The sequence below is a fragment of the Macaca mulatta genome, chromosome 10 (assembly GCF_049350105.2).
Source record: "Macaca mulatta isolate MMU2019108-1 chromosome 10, T2T-MMU8v2.0, whole genome shotgun sequence".
NCBI classification, from domain to species: domain Eukaryota; kingdom Metazoa; phylum Chordata; class Mammalia; order Primates; family Cercopithecidae; genus Macaca; species Macaca mulatta.
The window spans coordinates 63,954,145-63,972,937 of record NC_133415.1 but is presented as its reverse complement, the minus strand read 5'-3'; the positions used below and the strand labels follow the sequence as shown (position 1 = coordinate 63,972,937).

Genomic DNA, 18,793 nt, shown 5'->3' with positions numbered 1-18,793 from the left:
TTTGACCTCTCGCATGCGCCGTGACGGACGTGGCACCGTTTCCATGGGGACCAGGCTGCGCGTCCTCCTTACAGCAGCGCGCGGAGTGCGGCGTCCTGGAGCTGCGCGTGAGGTGGGTAGCGCCGGCCTGACTAGCAGCGACGCGAGGACTGCGGTTCAGGGCGTCAAGGGCGTATCCCCAGGTCAGCCTCCAGAACTGGGATGACCAGGCAAGGAAGAGAGGCTCTGTCTAGCCGTGGCGCCCTGCAAGGGAGTAGGGTCGAAGCTCCAATCTGGATGCTCGAGGGGCGGGGGAACGAAGGGAGAGCGAGGAAACTACCATTCCCAGTATGCGAAGGGGCGAGCTGCCGCCCTTTTAGGCTGTCTGGCTCTGCATTGCATTCTAGGTCTTGTAGTCTCTGGGTCCACGCCCCCTCGTTTCTGGTTTCTGGACAGTTGTGCCCAAATAATTAACTCTAAGGCTTGGAATTAAAAATAACAGAAGGTACTTAGAAGCCAGATATTAGGACAAAATGAAAGTAAAAAATAGAGTAACTAGAAAACAACTCAGTCTTGTGATAAGAAATATGTTTAAATTCTGTGTGTGCCTTAATTACTCAAATTTTCTTAGCCTCAGTGTCCTCAACTATAAAACAAGGGTAATAACATCTGTTTCACTAGGATTAAAGACAAATTCTCAGTAAATGTAGCTATTATAATACTTAACCTGCCCTCAAAAACGGAAAAATTAAGCAAAAGTTAAAAGAATTTTTTTAATAGACAAATTTTTAGAGAAGTTTTAGGTTCACAACAAAATTAAGTGGAAGGCACAGAGATTTCCCCCCTCAACAGCTTCCTGCCATCAATTATTATACCTCTTCCCCACTTTAACAGCCTCCAACTCTCAAAAATATCCTCCACCAGAGCGGTACATTTGTTACAATCATGAACCTACATTGACACATCATTATCACTCAAAGTTCGTAGTTCATGTTGGGGTTCACTCTTGGTGCTGTACATTCTATGAGTTTGGACAAATGTACAATGACACGACTTGGCAGCACATTTGTTAGAATAATTTTCATAGTTGCAAGGCTCTTTTGGTTTTTGGGGAAAATATATATTGTGTATGTAGTAATATCACGTCTACCAATGCAGCTATTGCTTTCAAAAAAAGATTTATGCAGATTTCTAGAACTGCAGTTATAACCAACATCAGTATTTTTGCCATAACTCTTTATTAACCATATTATTTAGATATTTGATCTCACTTTTCAAAATTTAAATAGAGAAGATTTTATATCACTTTCATAAAGCCACCTAACAAAATAAAATATATTAAAAAGATGTTTCTTTGAAATGATTTTCCTTAAATGTGTAACTGTAAACAATTGATTTGCCAAATGAATCATTGATTTAATCATCTGTTGCCTTTGCTCAAACGTACAAACATGTTAGAATACTTTGCTTCTGATCACCATCCTTTTATCTCTCATTTTTGTTGTCTGGCAATTCAGTTCATCTCTCTTTTTTTTTTTAAGGAAAAATGTATTATCCTTCTTACTTTTTGCCATCAATGCTTTTGTAGATACACATTCGTGTTTACTTTATTTCCCAGCATTTAATCTTTCATCCCACTTCTTTCTGATTTTAACTTTATTCTTCTCAGAATATACCATCTCCTAGTTCTTTCTACAAGATTCTTTGAATTTCTTTCAGTCTTTGCATGAAATTGTCTTTATTTTATCTTCATTTTCAAGGGATTGTTTAGCTCGGTTTATCAGTCTAGGTTAATGGTTATTTTTCGCTTTATATTTTTAAAACACTATTCTAGCAGTTAGAAAATTATGGCTCATAGACTAAATTCAGCCCATTGACTATTTTGTATGGACTGTGAGTGAGCTAGGGATACACACACACACACACACACACACACACATTTTACATTAAACTTTATATGTAGTTTACATTTTAAACATTTGAAAAAAATTACGGGAATACATTCGTGCTCATTTGTGCTGATGTTGTCTCTGGTTGTTACTGTGCTACAATGGCAGAGTTGAATAGTTGTGTAGATAACATGTGGCTCATAAAGCTTAATGTATTTATTCTCTGGCCTTTTACAGAAGTTTGCTAACCCCTGTGCTACTGGCGTCTAATGTTGCTGATGAGAAATATTCTGTCAGTCTAATTATTTTTTCATAGACAGTCTGTCTTTTGTCAGTTTCCTTTAAAGTTTTCTGTTTTTAGGGTTTTGTAGTTTTACTACTATATATTTGGAGTGTCTTTGTATTTTCTTCTCTGAACTGAAGGTTCATGCTTTTCATCAATACTAAAAATAATTAGCAATTATTTTCAAATGTTTCATTTATTCTTTTTGGAATTCCCATGAGACAGATGTTTTTCATTCTGTCTTACGTGTATCTTGACTGAATTCTGTATTTTCTATTTCTGTGTGCTTCTTTCTAGATAATTTATTCATAAGTATCTTCCAGTTTATTTTCTTTATTCTTCTCTGTTTTTAATCCATCCTCTTAGTTTAAATTTCAATAACCACATATTTCATTTTTTAAGGTTCTGTTCTTTTTAAAATAATGACCTGTTCTCTTCTCATGACTTTTCTCTTTCTATATTTCTTTATTATAAACATACTTAGTTCATAGTCTGTTTCAGAGTCTATCATCTAAAGTTCTTGGTGACTTCCACAATACACAGATTGTGTGGACTAGAATGCCATACCCACTTTAGTTTAGAATTTGGACTTCTCAGCAGTATTTTTATTTTGTTTTCTACGTAGAGCTTCGCGTAGAGAAAGCTTGTCACTTTCTTGGGCTGGTGAGTTTAATTTTTCTAGCCCCCTTGCTTACCGAGGGGCCCTTCCAAAGTTCCAGGTAGATGCATGGTTTAATTTTTTAATTCTCTGTTTGGAGTGAGGTCCATTCTACCCCCAAAACCTGTGTCAGATCTGATCACTTCCTGAGGTACTGCTCACATCATTGCCACCTGGTTGGAGAATTTCCCTTGCTCGCTTGCTTTCTTCTTTTCTTGTTACCAAATTCAGTTATGTAATTAATTATACTTTCTTATTTTGTTCAGAATTTTTATATACTTGTAGCATTAGTTTATATGTTTCACAAACAAGATGTCTCATTCCAATTTTGCTTTCAATTTGAAAACAAAACAAGGAATGACAATATTTATGGCTAGCTTTGATAGGAGTCTAGACATTATTAATTTCTCCTTCATTGTTTTCCCTGTTTTGAGCTCACTGGCTAGTATATAATAAAATGGTTTTCCCTCCGAAGGAAAAAAGGGAGGGAAAGAGAGAAGAAAGAGAGACTTACAGAAATTGAGACAATGAGAGAGAAATTGAAATCATTTCGTGACCTACTGTTTTTGTCAACAGCATTTCCCAAAGTGTCCGTCTGGAACAGTAGATTCTCCACTGTTGCTGTCATTAGAGATTCTGTTCCAAAAGAGTGTGGGAAAGGCTGGGTTATACAAAGAAAACAAGTTGCTTTATTATGGAACCTCTCAAAGATGTTAATGGGCCTGGTGGCCCTTCAGGAAGCCTATTGCGAGCATTTCCTACTCTTAACTACGGAATGTTTTTGGTCTCAAAATATCTCTCAAGACTGCTGACCTTCAGGGCTCCAGTTTGGAGAACTCTATTAAGAACATAGGCAGCAGCTGTCAATATTTCCCCAGTAACTCTTGACCACATGCCATCGTGGCCGATTAAATATAAGAGGACCCTGAATCCGTAAATAATTCCTTTCAATGTTTTTCCAATTCTATTGTTAGAATTTTTTTAGCAGCTTTGTTGGAAACAAAGAATATAGTTGCAGAAACTTCTAAACAGGCCAGTTCTCAGAAACTTCATTCTCCTATAGAGGAACGTCAGCTGGTTTGCAGTGACAGCGTCACAGACTACACCCAGGGGAAAACGTGTCACACCAGCATTCTCACACCATGTTCATTCTGACCATATGGAAATTGAGTTAATGTCCAATTTTGTGCATGTTATAACCAAACTGGCTTGTCATAGCAGATTAATAGTGGACTTTTTTCTCTCTTTTGGGGACAGGATAAAAAATGTCAGTACTCACGTCTCCAAGAGGAAAGGTAGAAGTCGTTCATTGCCGAAGAACAGAATCACAGGATATTTATTGTATCAAAAGCCTTATTAGAAAATTTACCTGCAAGCTGTTTGGGAAGCTAAATATCATCTATCTTCTGTAAGTACATAACTAAGTTCAAGAATGTTCACAATTTTGGTTGGGCGCAATGGCCCATACCTGTAATCCCAGCATTTTGAGAGGCCAAGGCAGGCGAATCACCTGAGGCCAGGAGTTCAAGACCAGCCTGGCCAACATGGCGAAACCTCTTCTTTATTAAAAATACAATAATTGGGTGTGGTGGCGCATGCCTGTAACCCCAGCTGCTCGGGAGGCTGAGGCATGAGAGTCACTTGAACACAGGAGGCAGAGGCTGCAGTGAGCCAAGACACGCCACTGCACTCCAGCCTGGATGACAGAGTGGGCCCCTGTCTCAATTTAAAAAAAAAAAAAAAAGATGGTTCATCAATTTTATGACATGCCAGAAAAGGATCCTACCTTTTTGTCTTTATGGGGCTTATTGTGAGAAAATGGGTAGCTCACTGCACAGTGAAAAAACACGTAGCAAGAAATCTCTGGGAACAACAAATCCCCATTTCCTATAACAACATGCAAATCAAAAAGGTTTCTCATGGGCTTTGGATTCAAACAAATTTGGTTCAAATCTCAGCTGCCTCACTCACTAGTGGAATCACTTAGAACAAGTTAATCATATTAACTGCCAGATTTTGAGAAATTAGTTTATGTCAGGCTCTGTGCTTTGCCAACATTATGTTATTTAATTGTTCTGACACTTCTCTGAGGTGGCCAGTATCATGTCCATCTCACAGATGAGAATGGGAGGCTGGCCCAGGGTCAAGCAGTACATTGGAAACCTGGATTTGTTCACAGCCACTGCTGTCAAAATGTTCTTCTGAACTTTAAAATATGTATAGATTTGTTCCTTAAAAGATCTTTTTTCTCTCTGTTTTGTTTGTTTATAGACCTTCTGTGGGTGCCAGAATATAAATATCCTTGAATCTGTTCCTCATTATTTAATTAATTAATTTATTTTTTGAGACAGAGTCTTGCTCTGTTGCCCAGATCTGGGGTGTAGTGGTGCAATCTTGGCTCACTGCAATCTCCGCCTCCTGGGTTCAAGAGATTCTCCTGCCTCAGCCTCCAGAGTAGCAGGGACTACAGGTGCATGCCACCATGCCAAGCTATTTTTTTTTTTTTTTTTTTTTTAGTAGAGACTAGGTTTCATCATGTTGGCCAGGCTGGTTTTGAACTCCTGGCCTCAAGTGATCTGCCTGCCTTGGCCTCCCAAGGTCTTTGGATTACAGGCGTGAGCTACCGCACCCAACCCTGTTCCTCATTATTTTTCTTGAAAATATTAAATATCCTAATATTTTGGATTTCATAAAGCTTCATATCAAATACAGTTGAAATGTTTAAGCTAAGGCCAGCCTAAGACGTTAAAGTTTGTAGTTTCTAATTACCCCCCTGATGAATGTAATTATAAATTGGCACAATTTTACTAGAGGGCAGTAGGACAGTAGTTATAAAATGCTTAAAAAATAGATATACCAATGAAATGATTTTATTTTTTGGCGTTATGGTGGACTAAGTACCTTAAAGATGTCCATTGGATGGAAACAACTAAAATGTTGATACACACAAAAGCTAAGGACTGTGTAGGGAACATTATCAAATTGAAATCAGAAACTTCATTAGGTAAACAGGAACCAATGCTAGCTTTGTCCTTGAGGATTTTTGCCACATTCTATTAATAGCAACTTCATATTTCTGTTTTGATAGCTTTGCAAAGAACGGAAGGTAACTACTCCCTCCGCCTAAGGAGGCAGAGCATGTGACCCCTTTGTATAAAATTGGGATGTTCATTGTAGGGATGAAGAAGATATAACCCACTAAATACAAATGGACAGTGAGGGCTCACTCAGCCTCAGCATGGAATAGAGGGGGATAAAGTCTCTTCTGAGAACTCATAAGCACACACTGATTTGAGATCCATGTTAATTATTTGTGTGGTCCAAAAAAAAACTTGAAGGAAAGAATTTAATTAAAAATGGTCACAGGCTAGTAGTGTGTCCAGGACACTGATTGACATAAACGCAAATCAAGTGTGAAGGGATGCAGCTTCAGCTCAGACTCCAAATAATAACCCCAGATAAAGTTGCAAAGAATATGAACTCACAGTCAAAAATCATAAATACACAAGGAAACATGTACCATTAGAACCAACAAGAGAAATTATATAAGAGAGTCAACTCCCGAAGACTTCAGATATGAAATTAAACAATGAATATAAAATAACTATGTTTACTGTGTCTAAAATAAAAAGGTAATTTTAAAAAGATGATTGAAGAAGGCCGGACATGGTGGCTCATGCCTGTAATCCCAGCACTTTGGGAGGCTGAGGCAGGCAGATCATGAGGTCAAGAGATCGAGACCATCCTGGCCAACAAGTGAAACCCCATCTCTACTAAAAATACAAAAATTAGCTGAGTGTGGTGGCACACGCCTGTAGTCCCACTACTCAGGAGGCTGAGACAGGAGAATCACTTGAACACGGGAGGCAGAGGTTGCAGTGAGCCGAGATCGCACCACTGCACTCCAGCATGGGTGACAGAGCGAGACTCTGTCTCAAAAAAAAAAAAAAAAAAAAAAAAAAAAAGATTAAAGACTAAAAAAATCTGGGTTGCTGAGGTGGGCGGATCACCCGAGGTCAGGAGTTTGAGACCAACTTGGCCTATATGGCGAAACCCCATCTCTACCAAAAATACAAAAAATTAGCCAGGAGTGGTGGTGCACACCTGTAGTCCCAGCTACTCAGGAGGCTGAGGCAGGAGAATCTCTTGAACTTGGGAGGCCGAGGTTTCAGTGAGCCAAGATTATACCACTGTACTCCAGCCTGGGCAACACAGTGAGACTCTGTCTTAAAAAAAAAAAAAGTAAAAAATTATAAAAATGAATAATCATGTTTAAACAAAAGTGAAAAAGACCATCTAGAAATTAAAATGTAATTGAAATTAAAAGCTCTGTAGATGAATTAATCATCATTCATAGACACAGTTGAAGACAGAAGTAACGAGCTGGAGGATCAATACCAGTAAATTACCTAGAGTTCAACACAAAGAGAGAGAAAAAATATGAATGAAGCATGAGTCCTAGTCTAGTTAGACTTTTAGGAGATAATAGGAAGCCAGAGGGTGAATATTTGAAGAGAGAATGGCTGAGAGTTTTTCAGAATTGTTGGAAAGCACCACTTCTTACATCTGGAAAACTCAGTGAATCCCAAAGGCGATAAATACACAGAGAAATCCACAATTGAACACATCATAATGAAACAGCAAAACATTACAACTAAAAAGATCTGAAAAATAACAGAGGAAAAAAAAAAGCCAAGTTACCTGCAAAGAACTAAAGATTAGACTAATAGATTTCTTAGGAGCCACAATAGTAGTCAGAAGATAGTAGAATATCTTAAGTAATGGAGAGAAAAATAACATCAATTTAGAATTGTGACACCGTTTCACCCAGTGAAACAATTCCTAGCGGGACCTGGGAGAAAATAAATGCATTTTCTGGCAAACAAAAACCTAACTCATTTACCAATAGACTCTGAATGGAGGAAATTCCTCAGAATATGCTCTTGGAAGAACAGAAGATACCTCAGCTAGAAAGCTCAAAACACAAGAAGGAATGTCAACAAAAACATGGCAAATATGTAGGTAAATCTAAGAAAAAGTATAACTGGCATAAAACAATAATATTGATAACGACTGATTTGTGAGGTATAAACCATATGTTAAAACTAAGATTCAGGACAAAAACAGCATATAAATTGGGAGGAATATGATTAGAATGAAAGAATTCTTCAGGTTTTATTCAAGATGGAGGGCGTGGTAAGTGGTATGCAAACAGGTTCCCCCGGCTCCCATGAGCCACACATCCTGTCACTTAGGCAGTTGTGTAGTCTGTTCTCACAGAGAATCATGGCTCGCCCTATGCAACCAATGGAAAACAGCAGAAGTGAGACCCTATTTGACTTCAAGTCTAAGGCATAAGAAGTCTTGCAACTTCCAGTGGGTCTCTGGAAGTGCTCCTTCTCAGAACCCGATGCCGCACTGATGAAAGCTCCAGTCACATGGCTCCCTGTGGGTGCTTCATTTGACAGCCTCTGCTGAGCTCCCCCCTGGCAACTGCCACCAGCTGCCAACCATGCAAGTAAGCTGTCTTAGACACTGAGTCTTCAGATGGCTTTAGCCACTGCTGCCATTTGATAGCCTGAGATACGACGCAAAAACTGCTTAGTTCAACTCAGGCAGCCCACAGAACTGTGAGAGATAATCATTGCTACTTAAAGCCACTAAGGTTTGGGGTGGTTTATTACACATCAGTTGATAACTGGAACAGGCAGTAAAGACTGTTAGGAATATATGTTAACATGGTTAAGATCATCAAAAGAATAGGTGTAGAGATGATAACTTCTGATCTATAGAGGGAAAAATGGAATGAGAAATTTAAAACGAACCCTGAATCTAAAAGAGGACAAGACAGGAGCAGGAAAACAGAAACAAAAAGCATAGGATGTATTAAAATCACAGAATAAGAAAATAAGTTTTACTATATCAGTAATCATAATAAATGCATCTGGACAAAATTCTTCCATTAAAAGATTAAGATGGGCAGATTGGCTGAACACAAAACAAAACTGATATTCTATTTATGAGACATACCTAATGTATAAAGTCACAGAAATATTTGAAGTCAAAGTATCAGGAAAAAAAGATATGCCCACCCCAAATCTCATCCAAAAAAAGGGCTAGTATTGCTATATCAACAGCAGACAGCATATAGTTCAGGACGAAAAGCTCTCTACAGATAAAAAGGGTCACTATATAATGATAAAACTGTTCTTGAGAGACCTAAGACAGCTTTAAACTTCCATGCTTCTAATGACACAGTTCTAAAATAAATAAAGTGAGAGTCAGTAGAACCGGTAGAGCACTGGAGACTCTCCCGCCTCCCTGTGTTCCCTGTGCCTTTTTGTGTCGTTCTCCCTGCTGTAGTCTCCACGTTCTCCATCTTTGCTGAGCCTGTGACTCCCCCGATAGAATGTGATGGAAGTGGGGCTGTCCTGGTCCCAGGTCCAAGTGTTAATATGGCCTGGCAGCAGGGCTGACCCAGGGGAGGCACGCGGGGCATCCTCGGTACTCACTCCCAGCTAGGGCCCCTGCATGAACCTGAGAGTGAACAGTTCCTTCCATTTTTGAACCCTGGGTCCCTCTGGCCTCACCCTAGTTCGAGCCCTTGCTGGAAGCTTTCAGTTTTGTGCTCTTCGAACCTTGCAGTACCATGTAAAAAGTCTTGTCTACTCTACTGGACATACCACCCAGAGAGGCCATATCATAAGAGAGAAGCGTGCATTTGCGTGGAGGAGAATTGAGGAGCCCAGCCTCCAGCAAGAAGGAAGGCCCCATGTCAGCCTTTCCGGCGCACCCCAGCCCCTTTGGGCCACCCTCACTGAGGCACAAGACACATGAGGGAAAAAAACCATCTTGGAGGTTCTTGCCCCAACAGATACCCCTACTGTACCCTGTCTGAATTTCTCACCCATAGAATTGTGAGCAAATAAAACAGGGTAGCCACTAAATTTGGGATAACCTGTTATGCAGAAATAGATGAACAAAATAGCAGGTCTTAGAGGGAACTTAATAACCTTAAATACTTAGAAGAGAAGAAAGACCTGAAATAAAGTTCAGAGTTTACCTCCAAGTTAGAACAAGAACAGTCGAATCAGCTCAAGGAAAACAGGAAATAAAGGACAAGAGAGCGTATTAATGAAACGGAAAGCAAGCATCTGGTAGAGGATAAACAAAGCCAAAAGTTCGCTCTTTAAAAAGCCTAAAGAAAGAAAAAACTTCTGACAAGATTAATCAGGAAAAAAAGGAAAACTTTCAAAGTAATGTGAAAAGGACATAATAACTACAGATGTTGCTGAGGTTAAGCAGGTAATAAAAGGGTATTATAGATCCACAATCCTTTAACTAAATCCCTTGTGACTAGTTGTGTTTCAGAATGCAGAATTTTAAAAATTAGTTTCATCCATTGATGAAATATTATTGAATTCCACCCATGAGGGCTGGAGAGATTTCCCATGATTACATACGTTAGGATATCTGTGGTAAAAATGTAAGAATATTTTATATATGGGATCAAGACTGTAGAGTAACCTCATGTCACTTCAAGTCCAATTTTGCTGCTTCCAGTTTTTAGGGCTTTATGAATCTAAAGGGATTGGGGACCTGTGTAAAAAAAAACTGCATGCCAATAAATTTGAAAATATGGGGTCCCAGAAAAGTTTCTTAAAATCAACTTAAGAAATGATAGAGGCCGGGCGTGGTGGCTCACGCCTGTAATCCCAGCACTTTGGGAGGCCGAGATGGGCGCATCACGAGGTCAGGAGATCGAGACCATCCTGGCTAACATGGTGAAACCCTGTCTCTACTAAAAATAAAAAATAAAAAATTAGCCGGGCATGGTGACGGGCGCCTGTAGTCCCAGCTACTCAGGAGGCTGAGGCAGGAGAATAGTGTGAACCCGGGGGGCGGAGCTTGCAGTGAGCGGAGATCGTGCGACTGCACTCCAGCCTAGGTGACAAAGCAAGACTCAGTCTCAAAAAAAAAAAAAAAAAAAGAAATGATAGAAACCCATTAAACTGAATTGTTAATTTTAAATCCTCCCACCAATAAAATGGTAGGCACAACTGCCTTTACAAGCAGTCCTACCAAACATTCAGGGATTGGGTATGTCCCAAATAAATACAAGTTCTTGGAATCAGAAAGAGAATACTTTTTAGCTTACTTTCTGAGGCTAGCATAATGTTAATATCAAAATAATACAAAGACAGTATAAGAAAGGAAAGTTAATGGCCAATCTCACATAGAAAGAGAAATGAAATTAACATTCATGCCTTGCTCATGAACATGGATGTAAAAATTCTAAAAAAAAATAGGAAAGGAATCTAATAATGAACTAAAAAGATATGATTATGATTAATTGATCATGGTATTCAAGATTGGTTTAATATTAGAAAATGGATTAGTCTAATTCATCAAATTAACAAAGGAGAAAATGTAATCTCAATAAAGACAAAATCATTTGATAAAATACAATATTCTTAGTAATAATTCTTAACAAAATGAAAATATAAGATGATTCTCATATGTGTAAAAACCTTTAACAAACACTGTATGTAATGATAAAATATTAAAACAATCCCTGTATAATAAATGAGGATGCCTGTTGTTATGAGATCGTAGCTATTGCAGTAAGGGAGAGCAAAAGCAATAAAATGTACTAGGATTTGAAAGGAATAAACAAATTGTCATTTTTTGCAGGTGATATATTCTCTACTTAGAAAATTGGAAGGAATATGAATTAGAATGAATACAGAAGTTTAAAATTCCTGGCTATAAAGTCATTGAACAAAAACCCATTGCATTTTTATATACTAACAATAAACAGAAAACATTTTTCTATTTACGCCCATGCCAAAGAATATAAAGTACCTAGTATAAAACTGACAAAATAACTCCAAGCTCATTATGGGGTAAATTGTCAACTATTCAAAGACATTAAGGAAAGCCTAAATTCAGTAGCCGCCCCTCTCCCTTATCTGAGAGAAATATATTCCAAGACCCCCAGTGGATGCCTGAAACTGAGGATAGTACCACATCCAATTGTTACTAGTCAGAACACATTTTTGTTCATGCCTTCCACCCACAAATGTAATGGCTTTTCCATCTTAACTAAGCATTCGCTATGCACTGTGACCATAACTTTTGTAGTTTGAGGTGCGACAGGACAACTAGCACAAATTTTTTTTCCATTTTCAAAATTTCACAGATTAAAGATTTCTTCTTACCCTAGATCTTAGCAACCTCAGCATACAATTTATTTTTTCCTCATTAAGTTGAGAATTTTCACCTTTTCATGTAAAGGAAGCCTTTTACGGCTTCTCTTCAGCATATCTGAATTACCAGCATCACTACTCTTGCACTTTGAACCAAAGTACTGTGATGCAGTGACAGTCGATCTGGTAACAGAGTGCAGTTATCAGATCTAATACTAGGTGACTCACGGGCAGCAGCATCTACAGTGTGGGTCTGCTGGACAATTCCTGGGCAGGACAGGGTGGAATGGCATGTAATTTCATCTTGCTACTCAGAATGGCATGCAATTATAAATTTATAGATTGTTTATTTCTGGAATTTTCCATTCAGTATTTTCTAACTGCCGTTGACTGCAATTAACTATGAAACTGTGGGCCATGAAACCACGGAGAAGTGGGGGGACTATGGTATTTCAAGAGGTAGACTACATTTTGGACAGGAAGATTCAAATCACAAAGTCAGTTTCCCTCCACCCCCATCAAAATCCTGACAAGATTATTTGTCAAGCTTAATGAGTCTAAATCTGTATGGGAAAGCAAAGGTTCAGGATAATCTGAAGGAAGAAAAATAAGGTGGAGAGGCTTGCCAACTAAAGATTCATTGTAGGTATAGTAATCAGAGCAGTGTGGTAATTTGCAGGGAATTGACAAAAGACAGATGGACCAGGATAGAGATCCCAGAAACAGACCCATACCTATATAAAAATTTGATGATGGCTTTGTGGGGAAGGGATGTGCCACTCAATAAATGGTGCTGGGAGAGTTTGTTGTTTACATGGAAAAGAAAATAATAACCAACCTCATGTAGTAGAAAACTTTTAAAAATTAATTCTGGGTGAATTTATGATACAAATGGGAAAAAGTCTGACATCGATGACAGAACCTTCTGGATTCCAAATTCATTTATCCAGCTTCCTGGTGAATGCCAACCCTTGGATACCTAGTAGGCACTTGAATCTAGTGTGGTCTTCACCTGCCTTCAATCCAGTCTTCCCACACTTTTCCTATCTCAGTAACTCCAGCCTTCCCCTTGCTTAGACCCCAAACATTAAAAAAAAAAAAAAAAATTAAAATGGGATCTTTATAACTGAAAGGGTTGCAACCTATCTTAGAAGCCAGTGTATTTTCAGAAGTAAAAGCAAATTTAAATTTTCACTGATGTCCTGAAGCTTCCAAAACAGCTGCTACTAAGCCCACACAGTGTTTCATTTTTTTATATTAGGCAACTCCTGTCCCTTGGCCAAGTCAACTACAAGGCTTAATGACTTATTTTATAGACATTTAAAAAAAAAAAAAAAAGATAGTTCTTTTGTGGTCTGTGTGTTTGGTTTTGTTTTATTGACTGCCTGTTCAGTTATAGAAGTACAGGAACGAATAAAACTGATCTCACCTAAAGCTGGGTGCGGTGACTCACACCTCTAATCCCAGCACTTTGGGAGGCCAAGGCAGGGGGATCACGAGGTCAGGAGATCGAGATCATCCTGGCTAACATGGTGAAACCCCGTCTCTACTAAAAATACAAAAAATTAGCCGGGCATGGTGGCGGGCGCCTGTAGTCCCAGCTGCTGGGGAGTCTGAGGCAGGAGAATGATGTGAACCCAGGAGGTGGAGCTTGCAGTGAGCCAAGATCGCACCACTGCACTCCAGCCTGGGTGACATAGCAAGACTCCGTCTCAAAAAAAAAAAAAAAAAAAAAAAACCAAATCAAGCAGAAAAGGCGAGTGCTGTTTCACTAAGATTTCCATCAACTATAAAGAAATAAGTTTTGTACAAGGAACTTAAACAAATTTACCAGAAAAAAACAACCCCATCAAAAACTGGGCAAAGATTGTGAACAGACACTTCTCGAAAGAAGACATTTATGCAGCCAACCGACATGAAAAAATGCTCATCATCACTGGTCATTAGAGAAATGCAAATCAAAACCACAATGAGATACCATCACACGTCAGTTAGAATGGCAATCATTAAAAAGTCAGGAAACAACAGATACTGGAGAGGATGTGGAGAAATAGGAATGCTTTTACACTGTTGGTGGGAGTGTAAATTAGTTCAATCATTGTGGAAGACTGTGTGGCAATTCCTCAAGGATCTAGAACTAGAAATACCATTTGACCCAGCCATCCCATTACTGGGTATATACCCAAAGGATTATAAGTCATTCTACTATAAAGACACATGCACACGTATATTTATTACAGCACCATTCACAATAGCAAAGACTTGGAACCAACCCAAATATCCTTTAATAATAGACTGGATAAAGAAAATGTGGCACATATACACCATGGAATACTATGCAGCCATAAAAAAAGATGAGTTCATGTCCTTTGCAGGGACATGGATGAAGCTGGAAATCACCATTCTCAGCAAACTATCACAAGAACAAAACACCAAACACCACATGTTCTCACTCATAAGTGGGAGTTAAACAATGAGAACACAGGGAGGGGAACATCACACACTGGGGCCTGTCAGAGTAGGGGTTAGGGGAGGGATGACATTAGGAGAAATACCTAATGTAGGTGACGGGTTGATGGGTGCAACAAACCAACATGGCACGTGTATATCTATGTAACAAACCTGTATGTTCTGCACTTGTATCCCAGAACTTAAAGTATAATAAATAAAAAATAAAATAAAATAAAAATAAAGTTCCAGAGCAGGAAAACTAATATGCTTTGACAGTAACCAGTCCACATTATTTTAATGGGTTGTTTACTGGGTGATAAATTAGGAAACTTTTTGTGATGATGTAAACATTGATTTATGTGTGGAGGGGGTGGATGTGATTCAAAGGTGTATTTATTTTCTAAAATTAGTTAAATTATACCCACAAAATCATTTCACTACATGTAAATTATACCACGTTAAAATATTATAAAAAATTGTATAACATCTGACTGTAAAAAAAGAAAATAAGTTTTGGTTATGCTGGGAAAATTTCCTAAGCAGTTGAATAAATGAGGCATTGCTCCAATGAAAAGAGCTCTGATTTCCATTTTGTGTGAAATACCTGTGTGTGTGTGTGTGTATTAATAGGGCTCCTTCAGTTTGGATTTGGCTTATTACAAAGAAGAGTTTAAAATCCAACATTTGAAAGTATGCCTTCTCAGCCAGGCATGGTGGCTCATGCCTGTAATCCCAGCACTTTGGGAGGCTGAGGTGGGTGGATCATGAAGTCAAGAGATTGAGACCACAGAGTGAGACTCTGTCTCAAAAACAATAATTAAAAAAAAAAAAAAAGAGAGAGATTGAGACCATCCTGGCCAACATGGTGAAACCTTGTCTCTACTAAAAATACAAAAATTAGCTGGACGTGGTGGCAGGCACCTGTAGTCGCAGCTACTTGGGAGGCTGAGGCAGGAGAATCGCTTGAATCCCGGAGGGGGAGGTTATGGTGAGCCGAGATTGTGCCACTGCACTCCAGCCTGGGTGACAGAGCAAGACTCTGTCAAAAATATATATGTGGTATGTATATGTATATGTGTGTGTGTATATATATATATATCCTCTTCTTTCCCTTTGTTTCCATGGTGATTTTTATCTGTACTATGGAGGACCTAGTGGCTAAGGGCTAATAAGAAGTAAAAATTATATACATAAAAAGATAATGCTACAAAAGTTACTTTTTACAGTCAGCTATTTGTAAACTGTAGTGCATTTTCCCATTGAAACAAAGTAATTCATGACTGGCTTCCCAGGCCAACCCACAAAAGCATATTGAATCTTTAATGTCTATGTGGTATATAGTATTGTGCTAATTGTACTATAGGACCCAACTGCCATCCTGAGGTTCCCATGGATAAATGCATTTCGTTAGAATTGGATTCCAGGAGCACGTTGTTCTTTGCTTCCCTGAGGGGATGGTGGCTGCGCTGTCCCAAATTCTTGCCCACTTCTTCCTCCCCACCATCGCCACTATCATCAGAGCTGATGTGTACGGCGTCTGGTGCATTTTCTCGTCTGGTTTAGAGGGAGCACTCTCAGCTTGAGACCACAGGTCATGACTCTGGCAGTCTGGGGCAGAGGAGCCCAAAAGACCAAGAGCTGGAGGGAGATGATAGAGGTAGATGGAAGTGAAGGGTTCAGTGAGAAGTTTTGGGGCTGCATCCCCGTGCTAAAGAGCCCTATGTGGATACTGTATTCTAGGAACCTGAGACAGTCTACTGCCTCCTTTCCTTGATAGCCAGTGCTTGTATGGGGCCCCTGGACCAGGAGCAGCCCTGTTTCATTCCCCTGTGGCTGAGGAGTGTGATCATATGTGGCTGCTGTGTCTTCCTCTGAGAAGGGACAGTGGCTGCAGGCACTGAGATTGATATCCCTAGCACAATGTTTCCCAAAGAGGTCCGTACATCTGGTGGTACCCAGGGGGATTTCACTTGCTACATGCAGGAAAAAATTTTGTTTTAAATGTTACATCTTTATTTTTATAGTTACCTCCTTCTTCTTCTTCTTTCTTCTTTCTTCTTTCTTCTTTCTTCTTCTTCTTCGACGGAGTCTTGCTCTGTCGCCAGGCTGCAGTGCAGTGGCGTGATCTTGGCTGGCTGCAACCTCCACCTCCTGGGTTCAAGCCATTCTCCTGCCTCAGCCTCCCGAGTAGCTGGGACTACAGGCGTGTGCCATCACTCCCAGCTAATGTTTGTATTTTTAGTAGAGGTGGGGTTTCACCGTGTTGGCCAGAGTGGTCTCGATCTCTTGACCTTGTGATCTGTCTGCCTCGGCCTTCAGAAGTGCTGGGATTACAGGCTTGAGCCACCGTGCCCGGCCTTTACCTTCTATTTATAGCAAGAGATACTGGTTTTCCATTTATGGTAGCGATGTATATTTCCTATTAAAACTTTAAGCCCAAAGTAAATTGATTTAAAGAAAAAAGTACAGGAAGTGCATGTGTGTGAGAGACTGCTGTTTGGTGAACTGCTCTAGTAAAAGGGTACACTGTCAAGTGAGATAAAGCAGACTACAAATAGTATAGGTTGTGGGATTCCATTTTTTTTTATTATGTATTATTATTATTTTTGAGATGGAGTCTCACTCTGTCGTCCAGGCTGGAGTGCAGTGGTGCGATCTCGGCTCACTGCAGCCTCTGCCTGCCGGGTTCAAGCGATTCTCTGCCTCAGCCTCCTGAGTAGCTGGGATTACAGGCGTGTACCACGATACCTGGCTAATTTTTGTATTTTTAGTCGAGATGAGTTTTCACCATGTTGGCCAGGCTGTCTTGAACTCCTGGCCTCAAGTAATCTGCCCACCTTGGCCTCCCAAAATGCTGGGATTACAGGTGTGAGCCACCGTGCCTGGCCAGATTCCAGTTTTAAAAACACACGATGTACATTTCAACATATAGTTACCCTCATGAAAAGATAAGTCTGGAGAGACAGAAACCAAAGTATTGACAGTAGTTGGTTATCTATGGAAGGTGGGATTAAAACTGATTTTCCAAATTATTTTTTTCTTTTCTTGCTTAGATTTTCTCATTCTTTCTGCACTGACAATGTATTCCTTCTGTGATAAAAACATAGCTGGAAAGCCCATGTCACTTTCTGTCTTCCTGTCGTCTCCTCTTCGCCTCTTCCTCCAGTTACATGCTTGCTTCTTCCTGTTCTCCTCAAGAAGGAACGTGGGTAACTGCTGCCTTCTTTGTATTTTGAGTGACTGTTTAACTATTTTTTCCTCCAACTTAAGATGCCAGTATATTTTATTTCACTAAGAAAGTAAAAAATACATTTAAATTTATGTACAAATGGTTCTTGGGGGTGGTAAACTATAGGCTGCCTTTAAGTGCCTTTAAGTCTTGCTGCCTTGATGGGCCACAAGACAGAGTAGCAGTTGGGAGGGATTGTCAAGATAGTCCCTCTGAGACAACCACCAGAATAAGACTGGAAGGCCTGCTTCTCCTCTCTTCGCTTTATTAACTCACTGGGTTACCTTAGCTTAAGCAAGACCCCTGAGAGTCCCCATTTCTGCAGCTGGGTCAGACGATAATCCAGATTCCCAGATTCCATATGAATGAAATCAGTAAGCCCAGGGACATGGCCTCACAGTTTGGAGGAACTGCTTGAGAATGGTAACTGAGATGGAGCTAAACTGTTAGCTTTACCACTGTGTATAGGTGACCCATTCATCCGAGTTTGCCCAGGACTTTCATTTTTTTAAGCCATGAAAGTCTTATATCTTGGGCACTCCCAGTCCTGGGCAAAGAGGGACACTTGGCCACCCTAACCGCAGATGTTTAGGTCAAACACAGTGGTATTGGCAACATGGAGAGGATAGGGAAAACTGTGTAGTCAAATATCTTCCTAGCCAATCTCCAAGGGAAAGATAGTAGATACTCAATATCATAAATGTAATACCTTTCTCATGAAATGCCATTTTGAATACAAGTTTAGTCGACAGCACCACTTGTCCTGAACGATGTACCCCAAAGTGGCTGCAATATCATTCCCACCTTTTCCAGAGATTATCAGCCCTCGTGCAATGGCTGCTGAGCTCCAGTAGCCAGAGGGGAAAAAATGATATGTCCTCACCTCACTTTTTGTAATCTTATTCATGTTTGCAATTTTAATCATTTCTACAGAGAAAAGGCAAACCTTGCTGTTACCCTCTGCAATGACAAGGAGGAGATCATGGCCCAGGCCACCTTCCTGGACTACCCCAACTGGAATGTTGCCAAGCAGGACGACTGGGTGTCAGTGTTCCGGGAGCTCGACAGTGACATCCCATGCACAGTAAGAAATCA

General features: G+C 39.7%; 1 protein-coding gene across 2 annotated transcripts in view; it reads left to right on the top strand.

Annotated features, from left to right (window-relative positions):
• The first annotated feature begins 34 nt into the window (after positions 1-34).
• The window catches only part of CFAP61 (cilia and flagella associated protein 61), a 290,588-nt gene continuing 271,829 nt past the window's right edge, over positions 35-18,793 (top strand). The window contains 3 exon segments of one of the 2 annotated variants that reach the window (NM_001193937.3): positions 35-112; positions 4,039-4,217; positions 18,632-18,782. In NM_001193937.3, coding sequence (NP_001180866.1) covers positions 4,075-4,217; positions 18,632-18,782 — 294 coding nt within the window. In that variant the 5' untranslated portion in view covers positions 35-112; positions 4,039-4,074. 2 annotated transcript variants of the gene reach the window in all.